A 27,731-nucleotide genomic window follows, 5' to 3' on the forward strand; every position below is an offset into this window, starting at 1 on the left:
CGGCGGCAACGGGCGGGGGAGGGGGCCGATCCCGCGTCTCCCCTCGGCAGACAATACAAGCGCCTCGGACCGAGTTCCCGAACCTGCCCTAGCCAAAATGGCGGCCGAGAAAGAGCGGAAGTGACGTAAGTGCCTCATTAGCATAAGAGGACTCATTGTCCAGCTAGGTGGGGGGGGCAGTGGGGGACAGCACCCCTACCCCCATGCCCCCCAGGGAGAACTCTCTCCCACCTGCGCCTGCACCTCACTTTTCCGGAGGGAGGGTGCCCTCAGCACCACCACCCCCACCTGGGGGAATTATATAATCCCCACTGAGGGGGAGCTCTCGCGAGAACCAAGGTTTGCCATTGACCCACTAGGAGGCGCCGCGGATAATGGCCGCAGTGCGCTCCCAGGGCCCGTGTGCTCAGCGGGCGCCTTCCTCTGGACGCAGCGCTGGCGGCGGAGGCAGAAGCAGCGGGCCGCAGCACGCCCAGCACTCAGTCAGGTGGCCGTGCTGGGGATCCCTGCGCGGGCCCAGCTGGGCCTGGACTACATCTGGCGGGAGGGGTGTGCAGGCAGCCCGGGCGACTCCACGTGCTCAGAGGCCCGCGCTTTCACGGGCTGAGCAGCGGCGGGAAGGGGCAAGGACACCTGGCTGGGCGCCCTGATGCCTTCTGCCTTAAGTGAGGCTTGAGGGCCTCGTGCTTCACACCCCGACTTGAGATGACACACGGATCCCTTCCCAGGCACGCGGGCCAGGAGGACAGGGCTGGGCCTTACAGAAGGCCCCTGCCCTGCCTCGACATTCTTCCAGGTCACTGGGGGACTCTTCTCTTGGGCCTTGAGAAAACAGATGGCTTCCCTCGTGTTTTGAGGCCACCCAACTGGTGCCACCTAAGGATGAGAAGCGACGTTGCCAGCGGGCCGCCACAAGGGCCCTATCCCAGGGACAGGAGCTTTTAGTGCCCCACAAGCTGGACAGCAAGACAACACGCAGGCAGAATCTGCTCTATAAAGTTAGGTCAGTCCCAGCCATCACGTTGTCTCCAACAGCTCTGAGCCCACCTTTGATAGTAGAGGGCATCGAAGTTTATCATTGGTTCAATCTTTGGAAAAGTAATATATGCCAATTGTGGAGAAACCAAGCCTGTTATCTTAGAATGTGAACTGTAAATACATTATCTTTTGCTGTTTCTTTAAATTTCAAGTTAAAATAGTTTCAAACCATACTTAGCATTCCCACAGAATCTGACTTAAATACAAGTAGCATAAGTTGTGGTTACATATAACTCAATGTCTAAGACTCCAGTTTGCAAGGCTAAGAAACGGTCTTTTATCCAATATACCGTCTTTCATCCAATATAGCAGTCCATTAGTTTCTGCAACCGTGATAAAATATATCTATACAAGCCAAGCCAGTATTTCAATAGCCGAAAAAAGCTGTAGAAGAAGGGGTGAGGGCAAAGCATCTGATTCCGAGAACGAACCATGAAGATCCTAATTACACACGTTGCAGAAGACAGGCAAAAGCTAGTCAGAAAGACCAGTTTATCTGAAGTTCAGTTTTCCTGAGATAGGCTTCGATTTCATGCAGCAATCATACAAATACAAAGGAAGAACATCTGGATTTCACCCTTGGCCTCATTTACAAAGCAAAAAAGGATGCTGGATTCAGATGTAAATGTTTAATGTTAAGAGTGTTCACAGCACCAGATTCACTACAAAAACGTATCGAAATAGTCCAGATTCTTTTCTAAATGACTTCCAAATGGTCAGAGAGTCTTCAATGCTCACTCTCTTTACTGTAAATCCCAATAGTGACAATGTTGTAATAATGACAGTGGCAGAACGGAAAAGCTTAAAAAGTCAAACATTACATCTCTAGTGAGAAGGCAATATTATCTCTACTTTAGACTGGGTTCTCTGAGGTGGTTACTTAATTTCTGCTCCACATACTTGACAATGAAAACTTAATTTGGGGTTTAGGTTAAAAAGATTCTAAAACTCCAAACAACCGGAGAATACAACATTTCTATTAATTTAGCTTAAAAATAACTGCATCACATACTGATGGATTTTCTAGTGATTAATGGTAAGTCACTTTCCCAAGGAAGGCGGGTCCCAGGTGAACAGCTCTGGATATAAGGGAAATGGAATGGTGGCAGCACTTACTAGAATGTGTGCTGTGGTCTCAATGACAGGCGTGGGATAGGTTTTCACGTGCGAAATGACACCTCAGGCTTTACAATCTGGGACTAATTTCTAGAGTAGGATCCGTCAGAGAAATGCAAATTTTAAAAAGCATACTTTCAATTTCTTAAGCAGTCAAATGTAGCCAGGAAAATGAGTAATTAGGAATACTGTTCACTAAATACCACTATTAAGTGACTTAGCGACACCTCTTCCTTTTATTTGCAAAGGAAAGTCAACTTGATCTTAAGCTTATTTACTCAAAGTATGTCCTTATTTCAATTTTTAAAAATACTGCATGATCCAAAAGCTATGCTACAGTTAGAAATTAATTGATCCTTTTTGAAGGTAGGCAAATGTAATATTTGCACTGGCTTTATTGTACAACTTAACCTGAATTTTAACTGGACGAACATTTTTCTGAAAGAAGAAAGAGATGGCTGTTTATAATAGAGTTGTAAGCTTTGTTGAGGGTGGGTCTTGAAATAATATAAAAACAATTGCTTTGAGAAAAAAATATTTAATTCAGTAGGATGTTTAAAAATTACTATAGCAGCTAAGTTTGTGCCTCAATGCCATCAATATTTTTCCTTACTGATAGAGGCTACTGCTAAAAAATGAAAAGAGTTATTGCTCAAGAGGAAAAAAACCCAGTGATGTAATTAACTGTTGCCAGACTGTTTTCCAATTCACAATAGATATTTTAAATACACTTCTTTTGGTAGACAAAATGCTTCATCAATTCAACAGCTGAAAATAATCCACCTCTAAAGTCTGTTCTAAATGTATTATTTTATCTGCTTTAAGAAATTTAAAGTAATTTTTGAGGAAAGGGCAAAGGTGTGTTCTTTTTCAGTTCATATATTTTATGAATATAATTAACATTCCTCTTCTCACATCTATCAGGTATAAAGCACTATGAATCCAGTTTTTTAAAGAATATTTAAAATTATTCCCCATGTAAGAAATTCTGCATTCACATACTCTAATGAAAGCAGCAATATTTTATACAAAAACCCATATGTATTTATTTATAGGTCTTAATACAGCAGAATGTAAATTAAGAACATTGCTCATTAAGCCAGTAACTTTAAAATTATTTAATTTGAAATATAAAAGACGTTCTTCAGAAAAAAAGATTTGCATGAAATCGACCTTACCTTATGGTTTATACTCTAAGAGTACATTTTATAAAAATCAGTAACCAGGCTTCTTTTATGTTTAAATTGAAATGAACATAAAGCATAAATGAATAACCTTCTTTTATGTAGTAGCAAAAAGAGTCAATAATCCTTTCAAGAAAGAGACTATTTCATTTCCTCCCAACTTGGATTCACCATAAACACGATCCACAAATGATATCGGAACCTAGTTAAAAAAAATACACATTAAAGTCAGTCTCCAAGAAAAAAAATTAGAAAGCATAGCAGGTATACAACCATTAACAATACAACAGAAACTGGATTAGTCTTACAGCAGAAGTCCTTCAAGTAAGGTCAAAATTAGAGAACTCTTAAGGCAACGATGTGTGTCTCCAAGTCTTCAAAATTAAACATACATTTTACTTTCTAAAAATAGACCACATAAAACAAATCTACAGCTGTTTAAAAAGCACTGATCCTGAGTATCTTGGTTTATTCAAGTTTTAGTTTGCATTTCAAGGAAAAAGTAAAGTCCAAAAGTAAAATGGCCTTTCACTTGTCTTTTTTAGTTGTTTGTCAAATTTAGCTATTGCAGTTTAGCATTAAGTTAAAACTCTTCTAACTTCCACAAAGAAGTGGCATTCTAGGGTGACTATTTTCTTGCTTTGAGTAAGAGTTCTGCTGTTAAATGTGGGGAGTCTTCTCTGCGAGCTTACTAGTCAGTCCTCAATATTACAGATCAGCTATCTCTCTTGCTCTCCAATTCCTGGTCCTGTTCATTTACTCACAGGAACTGGATACGTGGGATTCATCCTTCATTTAAGGTATATTGGCTATGGCAAAAGGAAACACAGCAAAAAGACTCAGCCCGTACTGCTGACTGGTCAGAAGAAAGGGCTGGATGGAGAAGGTACCAGTAACTTTCATTATTTAAAAGAGGATGCTGCCTGTTAATGTTTGAAATTTTGGCAGGTCAAATGTAGTAACTGGCAAGGGATTCCAATTGTTACTCCTTAGGGCATGGACATTCTAAGCAACTAGAAGACTTCCACAACCATTTAGCAGTTATAAAAGTTAAGCTTCTTGTGATAGTAAGTGTAACCCTTACTGCTCCTTTACGACGAATATGACACAATATTTAGCATCAGTTGCATACCTCACCAATAGTGTAATTCAGCTGCCTTGCCCGAACAATCATCTCCATCTGAAAGACGTAGCCTTTAGAAACACATTTTTCTATTAATTTCTGTAGAACTTCTTTTCGGTATAACCTGTAAGAAATCAGAATATATATAAACATCTGGATAAATACATTTGCCTACATGTAGCTTGACTTTTCAAAAAGTTCACTAGTACTTTAAAGCCTAACATTTTCACTGGCCATTGTTACACAGAAAAAGTCCTCAGAATTTATGATTATGCCACATCAGTCCTGAACAAGAAAGGCTATGAAATATTTGCGAAATAATATAGAATTCTGAATGAATTCTCAATTTTTTTTTTTGAGTCAGAGTCTCACTGTCACCCAGATTGGAGTGCAGTAGCACAATCACAGACACAGTCAGTATATCTTGTAGAGAATTGTTTTCTACAATATGATCAGAAATTATTCAAGTACAGTAAAATGAATCATTTGATACAGAACTATCCATTATTTTTAGTTTTTAAACTTCCTTAAAATTTACCTTTTGACTGCCTGAGCCCAGGGATTCGCGACCAGCTTGGGCAACTCAGTGAGACCTCATCTCTACAAAAAGCTAAAAAATTAGCTGGGCATGGCAATACGCGCCTATAATTCTGGCTACTTGGAAGGCTGAGGTGAAGGGATTGCCTGAGCTCAGTAGGTCAAGGCTGCAGTGGCCATGATCATGCCACTGTACTCCAGCCTAGGTGACAAAGTGAGACTATGATTCAAAAAAACAAAATAACCCCCCCCCAAATCTTAAGTTGTATGTTCCAGATATTGAAACAGAGTTGACAGATGATGAGGAAGCAATAATATACATTAGATGCTAAGAAAGAACCTCACAATTAACAGATATTTCCCCAAAAATGTCTATAATGAATTTCCATTTCTCAAGATTTACTTCATTCCCTAGGATAAACTAAACCCCTCGAGGATGAGTTTGGGAAGGTAGTTAAAACAGCAATCACAAGAGACAATCTTAATAGGATTCAACTATCACCAACTGAGGTTACAGTTAGACACTTCCAGTAAGCAAAGGGGCAGCCTAACTTTAAACAGATTGCGGGCTAAACCCAGGGGAGTACAAAGTTAACACAAGGGAGTTGGGAAGTCCTGTGGGTGAACCCAATCGCTTTTTTCAGTAACTGAATAGCAGGGAGCTCCCTGTTTTCAAAATCACAGAGGTTTTAAAAAAACTTTAGAAGATCAGAGTCTCAGCAGGTAGGGAGGCAGCAATTTCTACTATTTTGGGGGGAAAAAGAAAGTTAGGAGAAACAGTTGGGTGCAACTCTGTTCTCTTCAATGTTAAGGCCACCTGGACCTACAACGCCCGTGGGTTTTGCCTGGAGCCCACGTGATTTTCCCAGGCTGCCCTGTCTGTCAGCTATGAAGTGGGTATAAGACAAGAGCCCAAACCCGGAGGAATCTGAGAGCAGTTGGTGTGTGCCCTCCTTCAGCCTTGGCTTCCATAAGAGTCCAAAGGAGTAAGTTTGGAAAAAACAGGAAGAAGGAAGAATCCAATGGTAGTAAAGTTTATTCAGTAACAAATAGTTGTTGAGCAACATACTGGGTTCCAGGCATTGTTTTATATTTTGGGATTTAAGCAGTAAACTAAGAATTAACTAAAGACACATATCAAACGCTGTTCAGTAGAGAAGGGAACATTGGGATTATAGGGTGGGAAGAACCATGATAATGATGGGACAATGTGCAGCATTACATTTAAAATTGGGATTAGGTTACGAATTCTATACTAACTTTAAAAGTCATTTTATTCTAGTTAAAAGCCATTTTCTAAGATATTTCTCTTCAGTGCCACCTGCCTCCCCACCATCCCCACAATATCTTTAAATTATGGCTAACAGGGCTGGGTGCAGTGGCTCACACATGTAATCCCGACACTTTGGGAGGCTGAGGCAGGAGGATTGCTTGAGCCCAGGAGTTTGAGATTAGCCTAGGCAACATAGTGAGACATCGTCTCTACAAAAACAAACAAACAAAAAATTAGCTGGGTGTGGTGGCACGTGCCTGTGGTCCCAGCTACTTGGAAGGCTAAGGCAGGATTGCTTGAGCCCAAGAAGTCAAGGCTGTGATGAGCCATGATCATGCCACTGTGCTCCAGCCTAAGGAAGAGTGACACACACAACTCAAAAAAAAAAAAAAAAAAAAAAAAAAATACAGCTAACAGTTAATGACAATGAGCTTTGTCTAATGACATGTGGAACTTTAATGAATGTAATTAATGAACCACTACTCTTAAGATAATGAACTTCAACTATTTAAAAACTTGTGAAATTAACAGACTCACTTCTGTCTGTAGCTCTATAATTTGTATGGAACACAGCCAGTCACTGCTCTCACCACATGAAATCTAAAACCCCCCAGGCCACCCTTCATCCCTACCCCCTCCACCAATCCACAGACGGTTCTGATGGCAATGAGGTGCCCTCATGCTCCCTGCTGGGTTTTTCTTCACAGCCTCTGTCTCCACAACCCATGGAACTATACCCTGGGTTTGCCTTCAGAACCACCCCACCTGTGGCCTGTCAAATCTATAGAGATTCTGTGTGCCACCATTCTTTGCATTGTTGATACACAGCAATCAGAGACTTTAATCAGATCACACGATTCTTTTGCCTTAAGGAGAGATGTATTTATAGGGGTCCCTCTCGTATACACCAGGTTTGGCTTTCTAATCAATTTACTTTTTAATTCTAGAGAGGTTTTTCTCTATATTTGACCTTCAACAGCCAGCTCCGAATTTGTGTGCGTGTGAATTTTGACATTAAAGGCCCTACATTTTCCTGCATTAAGGACCTGAGAATCAACATTACTTAATGAAAAAAAAAGCAAGTATCATGTAATATAAATGATTAAGTAATGCATGGGGTTTGATGCCTCATAGTAGATCCCCAGGCATTTTAAAGTTTCAGAAAAAAAAAATCTGGCAATCTTTTGTCGCTTGGCATGGTCACATAAAGCAGTTCACACCTACTATAGCAAATAAAAAATTAAACCCCCTCCCCATGCACTTACAAACAAATGTAAAAAACTTGAGGAAACCAAAGCTTTGGTCAAATCAAACAAGATAAATTTTTGTAAAACATATGCATAACAAGGTCTATATAAATATTAATATTGTAAACTTTTCTGCAGACAACGCTGTTAAGTATTCATATGAATTGCAGAAAATCACTGCAATAGGTGCTGTTGTTGGAGATGATCAGTAACGACAATGTTCCAGATGAGAAGCTGAGCCTCAATACTGATGTCAACAAGCATACTAACCTACAGCCTGCCTGCAACTTACAAAGCAAAAGTACATTTCTCCTTAAGATGTTTAAATCCATTAGCAGCTTCTAAGTAATTTCAATGTGCCTGTTTAGCATTCCAGAATAAAAATAAGGTAGAAATGAATAGGATTTCTTTAAAACAGCCACTGTTATGCAAGAAATTTAGGCAAGAAGTCATAAATAGTGGAAATTTTCACTATACCTGAAACTTCCTGTTAAATCAGATGCCCCTGGTCTCAGCAAAATCTGAGTTATAAAATTGGCCCCACGGCTGTCAAAACAATCAAATTTTCTTTATAAGATACAATTCATAAACAAGAGAAACATCAAAGAGCAGAGTGCTATAAATGCTACAGTGATTTCATAAATGCAAGACTAACTTCACAAAAATGTTATTTCTCTAGAACAAAGAAATTTTTAGTCAAGGAAAGATCTGATACTCATTTTTCAAAGAAGAATAGTGATTTTTATTCTTTGACAGTAAAATTTAGAAAAGACCTACAAAAATCTTTCCAAACTTTAGGTAAGAATGAAAACAGATAATGAAACTGATATTTACCAACAGTCATTATTTAGAATTATAAATATCTTTTTTTTCTTTTTGAGTCTGGTTTTCATTCTGTTGCTCAGGTTGGAATGCAGTGGCAAGACCATGCTCACCAAAGCCTCAGTCTCCTGAGCAGGTAAGACCTCAGGTGCATGTCACAATGCCTGGCTAATTATTTTTTAAATTATTTTTGTAGAGTTGAGGTCTTGCTGTGTTGCCCAGGCTGATCTCAAACTCCTGAGCTCAAGCAATCCTCCTGCCTCAGTCTCTCAAAGTGCTGGGGTTATAAGCATGAGCCACCACACCTGGCCAGAAATATGAACATCTAAAGAACAGCAAAAGAGCCGGGCTCGGTGGCTCAGCCTGGAATCCCGCGCCTTTGGGAGGCTGAGGTGAATGGACTGCCTGAGCCCGCGGGTTTGAGACCTGCCTGGGCAGCGAGACCTCATCTCTACAATAAATCAAAAAATCAGCTGGGCATGGTCGCGCATGCCTGTAATTCCGACTACTTGGAAGGCTGAGGCAGAAGGATCGCCGGAGCCCAGCAGGTCGAGGCTGCGGTGACTGGGAGCGGCCACTGCACTCCAGTCTGGGCGACAGAGTGAGAAAAATAAAATAAAATAAAATAAAGAACAGCAAAAGAGATCAAGGACTTGGAAAGGACTTTTCAGATTTTAATAAGCACAGAGAGAGCAACTGTTCACCCAGCTAATGTGTCAGTCTGCATAAAAATGATCTTAAATATTTTAAATGACTTGAGGTTTCACAGTTAAAGTGCAGAATTGAGATGAACTTAATGGGATCTTCAATAATAAAGTGGGTGATAAAAAACAATATTAGTATTAATATTTCTAAAGTCATATTATTGGTTGGTTGCAGTGGCTCACTCCTGTAATCCCACCATTGTGGGAGGCCTAAGTGAGAGGACTGCTTGAGTCCAAGAGTTCGAGACCAGCCTGGGCAACATAGCAAGACCTCGTCTCTACAAAAATAAAAAATAAAAAAATTAGCTGGACATGGTGGTGTGCTCCTGTAGTTTCAGCTCCTCGGGAGTTTGAGGTAGGATTGTCTGAGTCCAAGAGGTCTTGACTCTGTAGTGAGCCTTAATCATGCCACTGCACTCCAGCCTGGGTGATAAAGTGAGACCCTGACTCAAAAACAAAACAGACAAAACTAAAGTCACATTATTATCCTTTATATATATATCCTTTACAGCTAGGAATACATTTCCTCTTTCTAATGACCCTGAAAAGTGGGTGAGGTAGATTAAATATGATAAAAAATTGTCAGTCTTCCCATCAACAGATGGACTCTTTTTTCCCCCCACCATCTTGATTATAGGAACTTTGACCAAAAAATTGATAATGAGTAAACCCCAGAGCCCAGGATTCAATAGCCCTTGCAGCTTCTGCCTTTGTAATCTTGGGGGTTGCCCTCTGATACCATGCAATGAAGCTAGTGTAGGCTTCTGAAGAAGAAATGCCATTTACAGGGGAACTCATATGCCCACCCAACAAACAGCACAACTGTTAGGCCTATGAAAGATGCCTGCTTGGACCTGATGGCGCAGCTGACCCTCAAGGTGAGGGAGCTGCATGAACAGATCTAAGTGAAGCCAGCAGAGGGCCAATCCACAGGACTGAGAGAAACAATGGTTACTTTAAGGCACTGAGCTTTGAGGACGTTTGTTATGCTGTCACAGAAAAATCAAACAGTCGGTTATCTTTCCATTCTTGGATGAGGAAAGTGAAGCTTAGAACAGGTGAAATACAGTACATAGTCAATTAAATGACACAAACAGGATCTGAACTCAAATCTGTCTGATTCTTAAGTCCCACTACTTTATGCTGCCTAATAAAAGTTGAAATGTCTTCTTTACTTAAAACGATAAGATTATAAATATGGGGAAAAGTCCTACTTTATTGAGTCCCAAAATATAGTTTACATAAATTAAAACTGAAGGTCCAGCATGGTAATTTTTACCAAAGGGTTATGCCTGACTTTTCCCTAGTGAAAAACATCTACACCACAATCATAGGAAAAACTACAAGCAAGAAGCTATTTGGAAATGTTTATTGGAAGTTATAATCTGATCCCCAAAAACCCATGGCAGCACAGTAATGTAATGCAAATACTGTTATAAGCATATTTCCAGCAGTTACACTAATAGAGAAATTGTAGCACATGTATATACCTGATTATTTTTCTTTTTAAATCCCAGCCATATACACCTCCATTTCCTTTGTAGCGAGTTCCAGAGACAATATCAAAATTACCTTCCTTTTGTTTCCTGTAGAAAAAATAAATTAGCTGTCAATTAGAAAAAGACATTGAGCTTTCAAATTATTTTCACTAGTTACATAAACAGAACTTTTAAGAGAAAGGAAAAACATAATGCCTAAAGAATAGATGGACTATCTATTAAAACACCTTTCTAAGTACAGTTTTCTGTTTTTATTTTTCAAACTACAAAATAGTAATATTTGCTGACATCACATGTAACCATCCTAACATGTCTTATTAATAAAAATATAAATTTTCCCCATCCCCCTTTCCATTCTGTTCTTGCTTGCCCTGAAGCAAAAAATGCTAAAACAGCTAGTGTCCCTCCAGACCTTTCTCTTCTCTCACAGAAAGATAACTTCAAGACACATACCCCCAGGGTTTTTGGTTGCGTTCATAAAATTGGAATCCAAAAAAGGACGTTTTATGACTTGCTTTTTGTCAGTTAACAGTACATGGAAGGCCAAGGTGGGAGAATTCCTTAAACCCAAGAGTTTAAGGCCAGTCTGGGCAACATAGTGAGACCCCGTCTCTATTAGAAGGAAAAAAAAAGGACGTATTATGGAATCATGGACATCCCTACAGGTCAATAGAGATCTTTCCCACTATTTTTAATAGCTGCATATATTCCACAGAATATTCAACTCATTCACCTCTGTGGTTGCTCCCATGGTGGGCTGTCTCCACTCCCAGCAACACAATAGTAAGAGTGCTACAATAAACATTCTTATAAATGTGTATCCTGGTGCTTAGACACCCCAAAATGGAATATACTGAAATTGCCAAAAAAAGCTTATGAGTATTTTTAATTCTAATAGATATTTTCCCAAAACGGCTATAGCAACTTACATTTCCTTCAGCAACATTTGAGTGTGTCCATTTTTTAACCATCTTATTGATATTGGATATTACTGCTCTAAGTTCTTAATTTTGACAAATAGGCAATAGAATAGTAACAGTTGTCTTAATCTGCATTTCACACACTACATCTCAAGGTGAACGCCTTTTATGCATGCTAGCTACTTGGGTTTCTTCTACATATGGCCAGTTTGTATCTTTTCACCCATTATCTGCTCCCCTGGGTCCGTTTCCTTATCAGGTCAAAAAGAGGCATGTATGCATTGGAGCCACAAGCAGAGAAGGTCTTAGGCGACTCTATACAGAGATTGGAGGACAGTAGCAGGCCATCATGGAGCAGGGAAAGAGCACTTCAGGCAGAGAGACAGAGCTCCAAGTGAGCTCAGAAACGAATGAGGCAGACGGGTGGATGGTGAGCAAGGGAGGGGCAGACAAGGCTAGAGAGGGAGGCAGGGGCCGGGCCATACAGGGGCTGAGGGGCAGGTGAGGAGTCTGGATCTCGCCTCAGGTGTTGGTGGGAACTCCCTGAGTGCTCTGAACAGGGAGGGAACACCATCTGACTCTTTTTCTGCTCATTTAGCTTACATTCAGAACAGCTTCAAAATTCTTATTCGCTGAGGTTTCCTATCTCTTGGGTTGTCTAAGAACAGAATTGTATCACCTGTAAATAAGTATACTTTTGTATCCTTTGCCAATATCTAACTAAATTCTTGTCATACTGCATTACTTAAAGTTTCCATATGTTTAATGGTAGCTGGCATGCTTAACTTAATTTACTGGAATGATTCAGCATTACACTGTTTGGTGTAATGCTTGTATTAGGACTGGGTTATCTTTATTATACCTAAGTGATTTCCTTCCATTTCTACTTTAAAACTTTTATGAAAAAAGGGCAGCAAGTAAAATACCCTTCAGTATCTACAGACTTAATCACACTCCCCTTGTTAAACATGACAAAGAAATTATAGGGATAGATTACTGATGATGAACCATTCTGGTATTCCTGGAATAAACCATATTATTTTACACTCACGATTCAAGGCTTAACTCCATTTAACAGGGAAGTAACCTTCCATCTTTTTCTATGATCCGAACACACTTAGACTTACCTGTTGGTTTGTTCCTCAGGGCTTCTAAAGTATATCATTTACTATCAAATCTATATGCTGGATGCATTTTTGATAGAAAACTTAATAGTTTGGGCATTTTTTGTTAGTTGTTTTTTGAGTCAGGTCTCACTCTGTCACGCAGGCTAGAGTGCAGTGGCACAATCATGTCTCACCACAGCCTGGACCTCAGGGGATCCTTCTGCCTCAGTCTCTCAAGTAGCTGGGACTACAGGCATGCACCACCACATCCAGCTAATTTTTTTATTTCTTCTAGAGATGAAGTCTTGCTATGTTGCCCAGACTGGTCTCAAACTCCTGGGTTCAAGTGATTCTCCCACCTTGGCCTCTCAAAGTGGGGGTATGTGTATTTTTAACTGATCAAAATAAGTCCAAAACCAATATAAGACAAATAATTTTAATCATATTTCTTTCAAATATTGGAAATAGTACCTACCTAATGAATTCAGGAATAAATTTTGGCTGAAATTCAGAAAGAACAAACAATAAGTCAGTAAAATAGGTTGAGACGACCCAAAATAGCTAGTAAAGAAGCATCCCACTTACATGATGTGAGAGGTCTGCATCCATGATGATTATGTAGTTCCCTGTGGCATGCTGCATTCCATGAATATATGCAGTCCCTAAAAATGACATCATTTACATCCATTCAAGAAAATCACCAAAAATGCTGAAGTACACATGTGAGCAGGGAGAAAATGGTTTAGCATCTCGAAAGCAAACATTAGTCTTCTAAAAGTGACACTAATAAGTTGGTAACTTCTCACCTTAAGCGGACAGTTCATATATATAATCAAGAAGGTTGCTGGCCACCTGTCCCTATTCAAATGTCAATTTAATATAAAAAATCCTCACTGTATTTCAGTTTAGCCAAGAAAAGGCCTAACAGTCTTAGACTGTATCTAAACTAACACACTGCCACGATTTAAAAATCTGTCATTATATTGGTGCTTCCTTAGAGTCTACCTAAGACACTGAAGAGGCAAGACCTCTCGGAGCTCCAGATTTACGTATCACTTCATACTTGATGGCTGTACATGGCTATTTCAGAAACCAAGCATAACACTGCAAAATCATCTCCCAATTTCCTACCCCTCTAATTGACACCAACTATCCAATCATTCCATCCACAGGTCTAGGGATCATCCTTGATTTCCTGTCTTTACCAATGATTTTTTTTTTTTTTAAAGTCAGAGTCTCACTCTGTCGCCCAGGCCGGAGTGCAGTGGCAAGCTCACGGCCATCACAGCCTCGACCTGCTGGGCTCAGGTGATCCTTCCGCCTCAGCCTTCCAAATAGCTGGAACCATAGGTGCACACCACCACACCTGGTTAATCTCCTGATTTATTGTAGAGATGAGGTCTCACCAAGTTGCCCAGGCTGGTCTCAAACCCCTGAGCTCAGGCAGTCCTCTCATCTCCACCTCCCAAAGTGCTGGGATTATCAGCGTGAGCCACTGCACTGGGCCTAACAATGATTTTTTAAAACTATAATGAAGTTGTATTGATCCAAAACATCTCTCAATTCCCTTCTTTCATCTCCATCTTCACTCTAGTTTAAGGAACAACTTTCTGATGCTTGGATCATTACCTATGAAGGCTCCCCTGCTTCTGCTCTTCCCAACATTCTAAGCTCATTTCCACAAAAGCTATCCACTGAGTATCTTCTACACTGTAAGCCTGGTACCCTAGACTGCTGTTCTGGTATTTGGGGTCAAAGGTACAGCGGGTAATTACTTAGCCACCTTATACCTAAAACTCCCTCAGAACCTAGCAGGTTGGGGTAACTGGTCAGGAGCAGGACTTGGATTCCTGCATCCTCTGCCCTAAACTCATCACAAGAACCTTACTCTAGCAAGGCTGAGTTCTTCTAACTTCTTTTGTTACGAAGTGACTATCTACAGTTTTGGGACATATCACTGGCCAGTAATTCTTGGCTGCTTTCATGGCAATTTACAGATTATTTCAGTCCCAAAGAACCTTCTAGATTAAGATATTCAGAACATTTGATGATGCCAGAGAATTGATGGCCCTCGGAAAGTGTGTTTTCTCTATGCTCTCCAAATTTTTCAATCAATGTATACCAATTCTCAACAGTAGCACTGTGACAAACAGCAGAAATAAAGGCAGAGTTTCGTTTCAGAACTACTGAACTTATCTGAGTTTTTCTATACTGCCATGTTTAAAAGCTGGAAAGTCTTTCTTTTTTAAAAATAAAGGATAACTTTTTAAACTTGTATTTTTTTTAGTTGGAGTCTCATTTGGTCCCCAAGGCTGGAGTGCACACTCATGGCCACTGTAGCCTCTACCTGCTGGGTTCAGGTAATCCTTCCACCTCAGCCTTCCAAGTAGCTAGAATTACAGGCATGCACTACTGCGCCCGGTTCTTTTTTGATCTATTGAAGAGATGAGGTCTCACCAAGTAGCCCAGGCTAGTCTTAAATCCCTGAGCCTTGCCTTGGTCTCCCAAAGTGCTGGGATTACTGGTTTGAGCCACTGTGCCCAGCTAAACTTGTATCTTAAAGAATGTTCAAAGGTTTAAGGCTAATGTGGTTTGCTGAACCGGTATGAGTGCTCTCAGATTCCTTCTTTGGACTTTCTCTATGCTGTGATGTACTGTAGGAAAATATATTTCCCAAGTTCTCTTGTCAGCTGGCTTCCAGACAGCTTTGGAAGGTACAGGTGGAAGATCTGGGGAGGAAAAAGGGAAAAGTCTCCTTCCAGTGCGATCTTCCATGTAGTCCTCACCCCCTTCATTCTAGTTCCCTCTGAGCAGCCTGGGTTCTTGGGCTCTGAAAACCTCATCCCTCACCCCTGCTCCGTCCCTAGGGGTACTGGTGACCTCCAGCTGTTACTAATCTTTTGTAGCCTCACTGTTCCATCTGGTTTCTCACAATTCCTTCACCTATGAAACCAGATTCTCTGTATTAAATTCCCTATACTGAAAGACTTACACTGGTTTCTATTTTCTCAAGTGGGCCCTGATTTTTACAGATGACCCAAGTTAAACCATTTAAACGGCAATAAAAATCATTAGAAACCAACACAGGAGGTTACTGGATTTTGGCTCTTTTCCAAACTGGGAAAACACACACTGGATAATCTTACCAGGGAAGGAGCAGGTATGAGGGATGAGAGGGTCTCCTTACCTAGTCCTAATTTCTTCTCTCGTGGTCTTAGAAGCTGCAGGATAAAGAAAAAACATTTTACACAAATCAACAAAAGTCTATTTTAAATTTTATTTTATTCATATAAGTATATACTCATTTTATTAGAAATATAGTCTTAAAGCAGTGTATGCTTAATATTTTTTTTTTGTGAAACTTTTAAAAAAGCATTTAGTACAAACCAAATAGCTTAACACAGCTGGTGAGGAAGAACAACATTCTTTCACCCCAATCCTACAAAAAACATTAAAAAAATTTTTTGGTGCCCTACCATATTTTAAGCAATATCTTTACATCTATGACTTGACTTAACATCTTAAACAATACTACTGAGCCCTTCCTAGAAAGGCATGCGATTGAACTTGATCGGTACCTTCCTCAGATACATGTGTGTTTTCTCAATTCTTTGACTGTGAACACTGCTACCACTCTTCCTATATCAGCTTACCTTGACTTTGCAGCTAGATGGCCTCACTGCATCCTCTGCTGACCCAATGACTACTGTATTCCGAGCAAAAAGGTCACATTCTTACTCTTTTCCTTACTTAGCCTTTCTAAACTTCCACTTCATGCGTGGACCCTGTCCTTCTTGTTTATCCTTTTTCTTTTGGCTGAACACTTACAAAGTCGACAGCCAAGATTCTGGTTCTGTCCTGTTTCTGAGGTGCAGGGCTCAGGCTGACACACCAGTGAGCATATCCTGTCCCTTTCTGCATTTACCAGTGTGTAAGCAGGCTGCCTCAGGTTGCAAATCTGTCAACAAAGCATTATCAGTTCAATTCAAGCAGGATAAAAAATTTTCTTTAACTACATGCAGTCTGCTGTAGGTTTTACTTGTGTGGACTATTTCCACTGCTCCACTTTCAGTCTGTGTGTCCTCACAGATAATGTCTCTTGTAGGTAGCATTTAGGTGGCAGCATATATGTATTCAAGGTACTTACAGCTAGGTAAGAATTTCTCGCTGCCACTCTGCTGACTCTTGGCTAGCTGTTCTGCAGTTCTTCCGCTCTTTTCACTCTCTCCTGCTATCCTCCTCTGTGATGTACGAGATCTTCTCTGTGGTATGCTTTGGCCCTTGCTGACTATCTTCTGTGTATTTACTCTAGGTTTTTCCTTTGTGATTACCATGAGACTTACCAAAAAAATCTTTTTTTATCAAGCTTTTAAAAACTGATAAGAATTTAACTTTAATTGCTTAAAAAAACCCTCTACACTTTTACTCCACTTACCCTACATTTTAAAGTTTTTCAGTCACAAGTTACATTTACGGCAAAACTACATCTTGAACAAAGACAGATAATTATAAGTCACTGAACAAAACCAGATATGTCAGATCTAGCTAGATTTGATTTGATTTTGTGATAGTTACTGACAAAAGAATGAATTCATCTAGTGCCCTGAAAAAGAAAATCTTTTAGAGTTCACCCCAAGATTTTTTTTATAACCCTACTTCAGTTGGAAAAATCTTTCTTTTTTAAAGGCAACTTTGTTATAGTCACCTCTCCTTTTCTGCAGGGGATACTTCCAAGACCCCCAGTGGATACCTGAAACCTCAGATAGTAGCAGGCCTTATAGACACTACATTTTTTCCTATACAAACATACCTATGACAAAGTTTAATTTATAAATTAGGCATTGTAAGAGATTGACACTAGTTAATATTATAACAGAACAATTATAATATACTGTAATAAAATTTATGTGAATGTTGTCTCTTTCACTCAAAACACTTTCTTGTACTACTAGGCTTACCTATTTTCTGACTACAGGCAGCAAACTACAGAAACTAAACGTTGGCTGAGGGACACTATTGATTTCTAGATGCTTGAAGGTTTATATATAAAGTACTAAACAGTATTGCATATGATCAAAGTACTATGGAGCAGTTAAAAGAAAAAAGGTAATCTGGTCACACAGATCTCCAAGATATAATTAAGATATAATTAAAGTAATGATGATACAGGAAGAAGGCATTTATGTTCAAAAACAAACAAAAAAACCACCCCACATTACCTAGTTCTGCAGATGTACACATATGCACATATATGCATAAAAACACACCAAACTGTTGACCCAGGTCTCTCCTAGGGAAGGGACTGGATGCAGATTTAGGAAATGTTCAACAGAGACAACTTCAGTTTAACTAGTAACATTTACAAGAATGCACTTGTTTATGTCCTACATTGTAAGTACAATTTGTTTCTATTTAGTGCCCTTTACTTTCAGACCCATAATTCCACCTCCCCACCCTCCCCTGACCATTTTTTGCCCCCTCGCTTCTATCTGAAGTCCCTTTTCTATGCCAGGCAGGACAACACTGCAGACAGGAATATGGACTAGAGCCACAATGCCTTGGTTTGAATCCTGGCCACACTGCTCACATGCTGTTCTGTGATTCTGGGCACAACAATATGCACAATGTGCATAATAGAGCCCACCTTCCAGCGCTGTCCTGAGGACCAAGCAGAGGATTCACATTCACGCAGGAATGCTGGACACATATGCCCTGAAGTATGTGGAACACAACTGCTCATAGAATACTTCATGTGATACTATGATTAGACTCCCCCCAAAAAAATTTACTTAAAAAAAAGGTTTATTGTAGAAAATTTAAAAAAAATTTAATTAGTAGAAAAATATTCCAAAGTTACGTGACTATACTTTAAAACAGAATGGAGTCTATACTACATATGCAGTTCTATAAACTGCTTTATATTTACTACACCAAAGGTATAAATATTTTTCAGGGTCATGATATTACTGCCAGATGATACTTCAGAAAAACCCTATCAATTTATACCAGGATCAACAGTATTTGAGTGGACCTGTTCTACTATTTCTCAAAAACACTGGGAGAAAAAGAAAGAAGAAAACAAAACTAAATCTTCAGCTACGAAGACTAATTATACTCTCCTATATTACAATTCTTCACTCATCAGTGAGGCCCAGTTTTTTTTTTTCATGTTTACTGGCAAATTGTAGATCTTGTTTTATGAATTATCTGGAATTTGGGTACTGGCCTTCTTGTTAGAAATAATATTTTGGTACTTGGGGATAGATAGAAGTTTAATGTCTATAAGAAGTTAAATCTCTCAATCTTTATGTTTCATGTTTTAAAAAGAATGAATATGTATTACATTATCAGAATAGTTTTTTAAAAATAGTAAACTATAAAACAACAACAAAATATATGATGAATAAGTTCTGACGATCCTCTATACAGTATGGTGACTATAGCTAATAATTGGCATTATTAGCTCTACCACATTGTATACTTTAAATATGCAAAAAAAACAGAACTTAAGTGTCTTCACCACACACACATCCCCTCACCCACATGCACACAAAGGAGTCGTTAGTAAGGTGATGAACAGACTAATTACTTGTGATAATCATTTCACAATGCATATGTACATCAAATCATTACATCGTACATGTTAAAGACATATGTCAAGTATACCTCAATAAATCTGGAAGAAAATAATGACAAAATATAGAAAACTTTACTTGATCCTATGTTGGGATCTCATGAAGCCGGGCTCGGTGGCTCAGCCTGTAATCCCGCGCCTTGGAAGGCCGAGGTGAGTGGATTGCCTGAGCCCGCGGGTTCGAGATCCGCCTGGGCAACTTGGCGAGACCTCATCTCTACAATAAATCAAAAAAGTAGCCGGGCATGGCAGCGCGCACCTGTAATTCCAGCTACTTGGAAGGCTGAGGCAGAAGGATCGCCGGAGCCCAGCAGGTCGAGGCTGGGCACCAGAGTGAGACTCCAACTCAAAAAAAAAACAACAAAAAAAACCCAAACATGATATAGAGGAATTCAGTGTACAGGGGCTGAAGTCCTCCCTCTGCCCTGCAAGCACTGTTAATAGCTCCAAATAAGCGCCCCTAATTTTTCTATGGTTCTGGCTTGTGTAACCTTGGAAAACGATCTACCCTCTTGCCCCAGTCTCCTCACCTACAGAGGTCTTCTGTATTCCTACACAGCAGGAGATGTTCAGAGAAGACTGAGGTGGGACAGACCTCTGAGTTACTCGTCTGGGAGACAGAATGAAAGAACCCATAGTACAGGGTTTACCATGTACACAAGGAACCCAATTCCCTGAAACTCTTCCCACCAAGCAAGACCTCCCACAACTAACATTCACCTCTAGGGAAACATGAATTGTAGAAATTATACCCATTACTGAGATTAATAAATATTTGGACTCAATGATGATTTTTTAAATGATGATTAATGACTATTTCATGAAATACAAATATCAATAAAGGTTTCCTAAGAGATTTTAAAATTTCTCTATACCAACAGTTGTCTATTGGGGGGAAGGGACAATTTTGTCCTGAAGGGGACATTCAACAATATCCAGACATTTCTGGCTGTCAACTGGGGAAGAGACTGCTACTGGCATCTAGTGGACAGAGTTCAAGAATAGTGCTGAGCATCATACAATGCACAGGACAGTCCCATAGGCAGAATTATTCTGTCTGAAATGTCAGTGGTGCCAAGAATGAGAAACTCTGGTCTGCAATAATTTGCAAACATAAATTACAAAAGTAGAGGTCACAAGTGTACTTAAACGCTTATAAATCCAAACCAGTGATCAAAAGTAAAATTTGCGAAGCCATTATCAAATAAACTTTACATCTGCCCAAGCAGTTCTTACAGAAGAATAACAGGTTTCAAGTATAATGGGAAAATAAAAAGCTTAGAACTCAGAAAGTCAATCCACTCCCACAGACTATTCTACAGATAAAAATAAAAATGTCAAGTACTACGAAAGTCATTCATGTTTCACATTAAAGCAGGCACCTTTTCCACCAACAAGCTCTTAATTGCAGGTATGAGAATATCTACAGAAAGCAAAATAATTAAGACATACACTACTAACTGCAAGCCAATTCTATGAGATTCCTTGTCCATTCAATATTGTGCTTTCATTTTGCCCCTCAAGAAAATTTATCTGCACAATTACTCATAACCATAGTGCATCCAAAGGTTCATCTTTTGATCTAACCCAACATACCAACAATACATAAAATTCTAAGCACAATGAAAATGCATTTAATCTGGAGTGTCTATGTTGCTCTTGGTCTTTTCAGTTTCTAAACAGTCTGACAGAAGAACGTTCACATCACTTACAATTTTGTCTGACCCGTAGATCTTCTCCAACTGTTCTGCAACATCCCTTGTTCCATCTGGGCTGCCATCATCTATGATTACAATTTCATAGTTGATTCCACTAAAATAAAAAAAATTTTAATTTGCATTAACGTTTGAAGGTACTTTTTTTTTTTTGGTGAGAAAGTAGAATTTATTGAGAGGACACAAAAGCTCCTACAGCAGTAAGGGACCTGAAAGGGTTGCCCAGGCAGCGTTCTTAAATTTAAAATTACTAACTCCTCAACAGTGTAAGTGGAGATTTATTGTGGTATTAATCACTAAGGAAAACTTTATTAACTACCAGACATTTAGTACTTTACCTCCAAACCCAAAATGTTGCTGGCACATGCTAAATTTTTTATGCATTTTGCTGGCACATCCTAAGACATTAAAAATTCTTACACAGAAAACAGTTTTACTTAAAAAGAAAATCAAATCATGATAATATGATATCATATGAAATATTGCTTATCTACTTTGGAAACAGAATTGTAGAACCTTACTAGCAAAACTTAGTTACACAAAATATCTTAAAAGTAACCTACATGGCAACTCAAATCAAACTAAGAAACTCTGAATGATTATTCTTTTTAATTTAACCCAAATAGATTTTTTTCCCTTTTTTTTTTTTTTGAGACAGGGTCACCCAAGCTGGAGTGAAGTCTCATGATCACAGTTCACCGCAGCCTCTAACTCCTGAGCTCTAGTGATCCTCCTGCATCAGTCTCCTGAATAGCTACGACTACAGGTGTGCACTAACACACCCAGCTATTTTTTTTTTTTTATTTTTTGTAGAGACAAGGTCTCACTATGTTGCCCAGGCTGGTCTTGAACTCCTAGGTTCAAGTGATCTTCCCACCTCCACCTCCAAAAGTGATAAGGTAATTGGTGTAAGTCACCACGCCTGGCCTTAAAAAACCTATTTTAGAATGGTGACGATCTTTTAAACCACTTATTTCAAACACTTGTACCCATTATCCCACACTATCAATCCTCTGCACTGGGAGACATCTTACAGATCATCTATTGACAATTCAACCATACTTTTTTCTTTTTTTAAAATTTTAAATTTTAAAGCTGTGGGGTACAATTCAGGATTAGGTACATAAGTGGTAATTTTACAGGTAAAGTTTGGCACCCTTATTGATGTCATATGTCCCCCCACTTCCCTGGCAGCGTCCCACTACTGACATCAACTGCACTTTTTAATGAAAAAGTGAAATATTAATCGCTTCATTGTAAATATTATAGTATTGGAACTAATTGTTTTATTGTAATGATATTTGGCTTCTAATGGAATTTTGGACATCGAGGAACTTGCTTATGACAAAAAAACCCACAATTTTGTATCTTATATTTCCCCAGTGTGTGGTAATGTGTGAAACAGTCACCGACATGAATTGCAGGTTCATTGACAGATACAAGTTGTGCAATAGTGATTTTTTTTGATGTCTTCCGCCTGGTGCTTTTCTATTATAGCAGACAATGCAGTCTCATTTTCTTACTCCACAGTAATAATATGAAATGTATTGTCCAGTCTGTGTGCCACCGTGAAAGCACTTCACACATTCTACGTAATGCCAGCTGATTTTTTAAAAACTTATCTCAGTATATATACCATCTCTTTATTTACTTTTTCATGCAATTTCAACAAAAATTCTCAAAGAAACATATATTTAAAAAAAATCCACGCTGGCATAAGTTTGTCCTGTGTAATCACCAGCAATCTCTTTATGTACCCTGAAAGGGACTTCAGAGTGATTTGCCAGATTTACGATATCACCTCAGAGGGGACATCCGAATGCCAACGGGTTAAATTAAAAATAAAAAGCGCAGTCACATTACAGAAGATTTAATTTTGTTTCAGAATTCACAACTGTTACTTTCCATCAACTTCTAAAAACAAGCCAACCCAATACTACATGGAAATGCATGTGCTCACCATCCTGTCTACCCCAACCCCTTTTTGTTTACTAAGAAAAATTAAGGAAAAATAAAAGGAGGCATAGTCAAAACCTCACAACATAACATTGTTTCCTCTTGGTCCTGCTCTAAAAAAAGTATGCAAGGAAATCAACCTGAAAACATATTCTACTGTAAGTTTTTGTTTTGTTTTGTTTGAGACAGGATCTCACTCTGTTGCCCAGGCTGGAATGCAGTGGCTCAGTCTTGGCTCACTGCTGCCTGGACCTTCTGGGCTGTGATCCTTCTGCCTCAGTCTCCCATATAGCTGGGATTACAGGTGCACACCACCACGCCTGGCTAACTTATTTTTGTTTTTTGTAGAGATGAGGTCTCACTATGTTGCCCGAGCTGGCCTCAATTTCCTGGGCTCAAGCGATCCTCCCATGTCGGCCTCCCAAAGTGCTGGGGATTACAGGCATGAGCCACCATGCCTAGCCTTTCCGATGTTAAAGACTTTAAAAAGTCACCAGTAGCAAACTTTGAAAACAAGAAAGCAAAATCCAGTGTAACTACTCTGCAAGAGTAGATACAATGACTCCAGCCTCCCACTGTGCCTTAAATTTGGGCACAGTGCTTTACATGCCAAAACATGTAACATGATTCTAGTAGATGTGCTCAAAGAGCTATTTCATAAACAAAGTGGAGTCATCTACAAGCAAAATTCCTCTCCCACTTCAAAACAGCCATACCACCTAACCATGAGGCAGCTGAAAAGACTCAAGCTGAGTTGACTTCATGTTATTTGCATCAGAAAATAGATTTGTTTCCTTTAATAAACTTCATCTTGAATTTAAAAGACCCATTAAAAGATAAACTAGATTATAGAAAAACATTAAATAATGCAACAAAAAATACAGTAAAATTAGAATTCAAACCTGAAAAAGACTGGCTACATGATGGCTAATTTCTATAATTTGGAGAGCTCACAGAAATTAAATAAATGGAGAAAAGATTAACTTTAAAACTCTGAGGAGCTATGTATGTGAAGATAGTTATTCAAAGAAATACAATCAAAACAGCAATGATTTTTAAAAATTAGTATTTACAACGTCAAGTTTAATAATTCTCAGGTTGGCTGGTTGGTGAGGAAACAAGCACTCTCAGAAGACTGATGAGTCCTAAACTGGTACAAGCTTTTTTCAGAGCAATTTGGCAATAACTGTCCATTTAAAATGCATTCTCTATCGACCCAGAAATTCCACCCTGAAGACTTTATCCCTGGTACACTAGTAAAAGTATGAGTGTGGTTGCTGCAACATTCACTTAAAGGAACATTATGTGTCAAGTAATTTTCTAAATGCCAGAAAATATTGTGTGAACAAAGTCTCTGTTCTCACTTGCAAAGTAAGCCAAACAAAACAACAACAACAACAAAACCCAAAACAAAAACAGCTGACTCTGGAACGAATACGTTCACTGACAAGACCTGATTCATTAAATGATAACACAACCATATGGAATGTTACCTTTCAAAGTAATTTTCTATGTTTCTATGTGTTGATATGAAAAGACCTCCAAAGATTTCACAGCAAGATCTCATTTGTACAACCGTGAAACAAACTACTTTGTACTGATTCCAGGATTTTCTTAAGTTAAAAATAAAAAATCAACTGCGTAACACTTCCAAATTCAAATTCCAAACTCCCCCTCCCCTAGTTTCTAACAACCACTCCAAACACCCATCAGTGATCAGCGATGATACCCTTCTGCTGTCTCTTTTTCAGGAAGGTTATCGTGCCCAGCAGGAGCTCCCAACCCACACAGCCCAAACCTCATGCTTATGTAAGCCCTCGGCATCGGGCTGGGGAGTGCGCGCGCCCGCTTACACTCCCGGCTCTTGCAGAACGTGAACGCCTAAAGCGAGGAGGAAGATCAGGTTTTCAAAAGCCTCACCCCAAGTAAAAGAGTGGCCAGCTTTTCTAAGAAAAGGCGAGATGGGGGAGACTGAAGGAGCTTATAATAAAGATAAATGGGCATCTCACAGATCCCAAGGGCAGGGATGAGGACGCAAGACACGGAGAGAACCCGAGAAATACCGGCTTCTGCTTTCTTTGGAGGGTGATTTCCTCCCTGAACCCTCCTGCGTGCGTTCCAGAAAGGCGAGGCAGGGCCGCCTTGCGCAGCCAACTGCCGACACCCAGGCGGGGGAAGCCAGCTCATCTCAGGCTCGGGGACGGCGGCCTAGGGCGCTACCTCTCGGAGAAGCTTTTCACCAGCAGCCACACGATAAGCGGCAGATTCTCGCGCTCGTTGTAGGTGGGCAAAAGCACCGAATACTTGTCCTGTCCCGCGCTGCACACCTCCGGCTCCCGCCGAGACCTAAGAGGACTACGACTCAGTTCCAAGGAGGCCATGGCGGAACTGTCCGAGACGCCGGAAACGGAATTACGTAATGCGGCGCGGTAAAAGGGCGGGTCGGACCGTACCAAATTTGGGAAGGAGGGACAAACTGTGCGATTGAATCTAGTCCTTCTAGGGCCTCTGAATGGTTTCATTGAAAATATTCAGGATTTATGCACGTTTAAAATTTAATCTGAATGTTTTCTCAAGGAGTATACATTTATTCGTCACCACTTCCCAACTCCATGAAGTTTTTTAGTTTGTCCCCGTCGCTAGGAGACAGAAGCCGGAAACGGAAATGTATTAAACACTTCCGGAAGCGTTCGCTATGGCTGCCAGGCAGGAGGTGCTCGCTTTGCAGGCTGAAGTTGCCCGGCGCGAGGAAGAGCTGAGTTCCCTGAAGCAGAGGCTGGCGGCAGCCCTTTTGGAAGAACAAGAACCAACGCCAGAACGGCCAGTTCAGGTGTCGCCGCTGCCTTCGAAGGCCGCGCTGTCCCGAGATGAGATTCTGCGCTATAGCCGGCAGTTAGTGCTGCCTGAGCTGGGCGTGCACGGACAGCTGCGCCTGGCAACCGCGTCCGTGCTAATCGTGGGCTGCGGTGGGCTCGGCTGTCCCCTGGCGCAGTACCTAGCAGCGGCTGGCGTGGGCCGCCTCGGCCTTGTGGACTATGACGTGGTGGAGATGAGCAATCTGGCCCGCCAGGTGCTGCATGGCGAGGCACTGGCCGGCCAGGCCAAGGCTTTTTCCGCCGCCGCCTCGCTGCGCCGCCTCAATTCGGCGGTGGAATGCGTGCCCTACGCCCAGGCCCTTACGCCGGCCACGGCTCTAGACCTAGTCCGCCGCTATGATGTGGTGGCCGACTGCTCCGACAACGTCCCCACTCGCTACCTGGTTAACGACGCATGCGTGCTGGCCGGCCGGCCCCTAGTGTCTGCCAGCGCCTTGCGCTTCGAAGGCCAAATCACAGTCTACCACTACGACGGCGGGCCTTGCTATCGCTGCGTATTCCCCCAGCCACCCCCAGCGGAGACAGTGACCAACTGCGCGGATGGCGGGGTGCTCGGTGTCGTAACAGGCGTTCTGGGCTGCCTGCAGGCACTGGAAGTGCTGAAAATCGCTGCTGGTATGGGTCCCTCTTACAGTGGCAGCCTGTTGCTCTTTGATGCTCTCAGAGGGCATTTCCGTTGTATTCAGCTGCGGAGCCGCAAGCCTGACTGTGCAGCTTGTGGGGAGCGGCCCACAGTGACTGACCTGCAGGACTATGAAGCCTTCTGTGGCTCCTCAGCCACCGATAAATGCCGCTCCCTGCAGTTACTGAGCCCTGCAGAGCGGGTTTCTGTCACCTACTATAAGCGACTTTTGGATTCTGGGGCACCTCATCTGTTGCTGGACGTCAGGCCTCAAGTGGAGGTGGACATCTGTCGTTTGCCTCATGCCCTGCACATCCCTTTGAAACAGTTGGAACGGAGAGATCCAGAGAGCCTGAAACTGTTAGGAGAAGCAATCCGGGAAGGGAAACGAGATGCGCAAGAGGGAGCTGCTGACTCCATTTATGTGATTTGCAAACTGGGAAATGACTCCCAGAAAGCCGTGAAGATCCTACAGTGCTTAACAGCAGCCCAAGTGTTAGACCCTGTAACAGTTCGGGATGTTGTGGGGGGCCTCATGGCCTGGGCTGCCAAAATCGATGGAACATTTCCGCAGTACTGACGTGACTGACACAATCTGATGAGAAAGATGTGGATTGCCATAATACCTCAAAGGTATACTTATTTGCATTTCCTCAGTTCTATAGAGAGGAACCTTGGATTCCACAATATCTGTGAATGCATGAACTCTTTTTTTTTTTAGAAGTTTTTTTTATTGTAATGTATTGAATGACTTGCTTACTAAAGGATTATACTATTTTTGAGAACTGTCAAGTGTTTTTACTTCAAGGGTGTCTTAAACATGTGAGATGTAATGTGACAATATTTTGTATTTTATTTTGTATTTTAAACTGCAGATGATTTACCTGTCCTACTTTTATTCACCTCCAGTCGAAAAGCTCTCTAAATCATTTATCTTATACCTGGAATTAAGATGTAGTGAACTTAGTCTTACCAAGTTGATCACAGATCATGTACTTAGGGCCAGTTTATTGTTTAGTTAAGTTAACTAAAACTTATTTCTGTCTCAAATACAAAGTATATCCTACAGAAATAAATGCTTAATATGTAAATTGATTTAATTAACCGGGAAGTGGTCATTCTATTTAACATTTTGAATTAGTATCAAAGTGAAATTTTCAAAGTTTAGCAAAATACAAGAAAGCACCTTTGTAATCTGTTGCTCTTATAAATTGCTAACATTTTCTTAAAGTTAGCTTCAAAGTCCACCTTATGTCGCATACACATAACAATTTCTAAACTGTGTACTGTGGTTTGACTGGCTTCAGATCTTCGAGTCCACGTTTCAGCCTTTTGCCCCGTCCCCTTTAATTTACTTTT

At 40.5% G+C, this 27,731-nt stretch overlaps 3 protein-coding genes across 4 annotated transcripts in view; 1 reads left to right on the plus strand and 2 right to left on the minus strand.

Moving 5' to 3' along the window:
• Positions 1 to 3,421, minus strand: part of ADNP (activity dependent neuroprotector homeobox) — a 38,849-nt gene extending 35,428 nt beyond the window's left edge. The window contains exon 1 of the mRNA XM_008053754.2: positions 3,333 to 3,421. The gene's annotated coding sequence lies outside the window, so the exon portion shown is untranslated. The remainder of the gene's footprint in view (positions 1 to 3,332) is intronic.
• Positions 1,653 to 25,290, minus strand: DPM1 (dolichyl-phosphate mannosyltransferase subunit 1, catalytic). 2 transcript variants are annotated; one of them, XM_008053751.2, is made up of 9 exons: positions 25,095 to 25,290; positions 20,916 to 21,015; positions 15,757 to 15,790; positions 13,155 to 13,231; positions 13,045 to 13,070; positions 10,535 to 10,630; positions 7,996 to 8,064; positions 4,471 to 4,585; positions 3,176 to 3,540 (listed from the first exon to the last, which is right to left on the minus strand). In XM_008053751.2, the coding sequence occupies exons 1-9, from the start codon at positions 25,253 to 25,255 to the stop codon at positions 3,436 to 3,438; spliced, it is 783 nt and encodes a 260-aa protein (XP_008051942.1). In that variant the 5' UTR covers positions 25,256 to 25,290; the 3' UTR covers positions 3,176 to 3,435. The 2 variants fall into 2 exon arrangements, with proteins under 2 accessions (XP_021565986.1, XP_008051942.1); XM_021710311.1 differs by lacking the exon at positions 7,996 to 8,064 and having other exon boundaries at positions 1,653 to 3,540.
• Positions 25,291 to 25,556: 266 nt separating this feature from the next.
• MOCS3 (molybdenum cofactor synthesis 3) lies at positions 25,557 to 27,472 on the plus strand. Its single transcript, XM_008053756.1, has one exon. The coding sequence runs from the start codon at positions 25,570 to 25,572 to the stop codon at positions 26,950 to 26,952; it is 1,383 nt and encodes a 460-aa protein (XP_008051947.1). The 5' UTR covers positions 25,557 to 25,569; the 3' UTR covers positions 26,953 to 27,472.
• Positions 27,473 to 27,731: the final 259 nt, after the last annotated feature.

This window comes from Carlito syrichta, unplaced genomic scaffold (assembly GCF_000164805.1).
Source record: "Carlito syrichta isolate Samal-C Ts95f unplaced genomic scaffold, Tarsius_syrichta-2.0.1 Scaffold288418, whole genome shotgun sequence".
Classification (NCBI taxonomy): domain Eukaryota; kingdom Metazoa; phylum Chordata; class Mammalia; order Primates; family Tarsiidae; genus Carlito; species Carlito syrichta.

Coding starts and splice junctions, on each gene's coding strand:
- DPM1 (XM_008053751.2), bottom strand. CDS start 25,255: ATGGCCTCCTTGGAACTGAGTCGTAGTCCTCTTAGGTCTCGGCGGGAG. Junction 13,232..15,756: donor AGAGAAGAAATTAGGACTAG/GTAAGGAGACCC, acceptor TGTCATTTTTAG/GGACTGCATATATTCATGGA. Junction 3,541..4,470: donor TGAATTACACTATTGGTGAG/GTATGCAACTGA, acceptor TTTTTTAACTAG/GTTCCGATATCATTTGTGGA.
- MOCS3 (XM_008053756.1), top strand. CDS start 25,570: ATGGCTGCCAGGCAGGAGGTGCTCGCTTTGCAGGCTGAAGTTGCCCGG.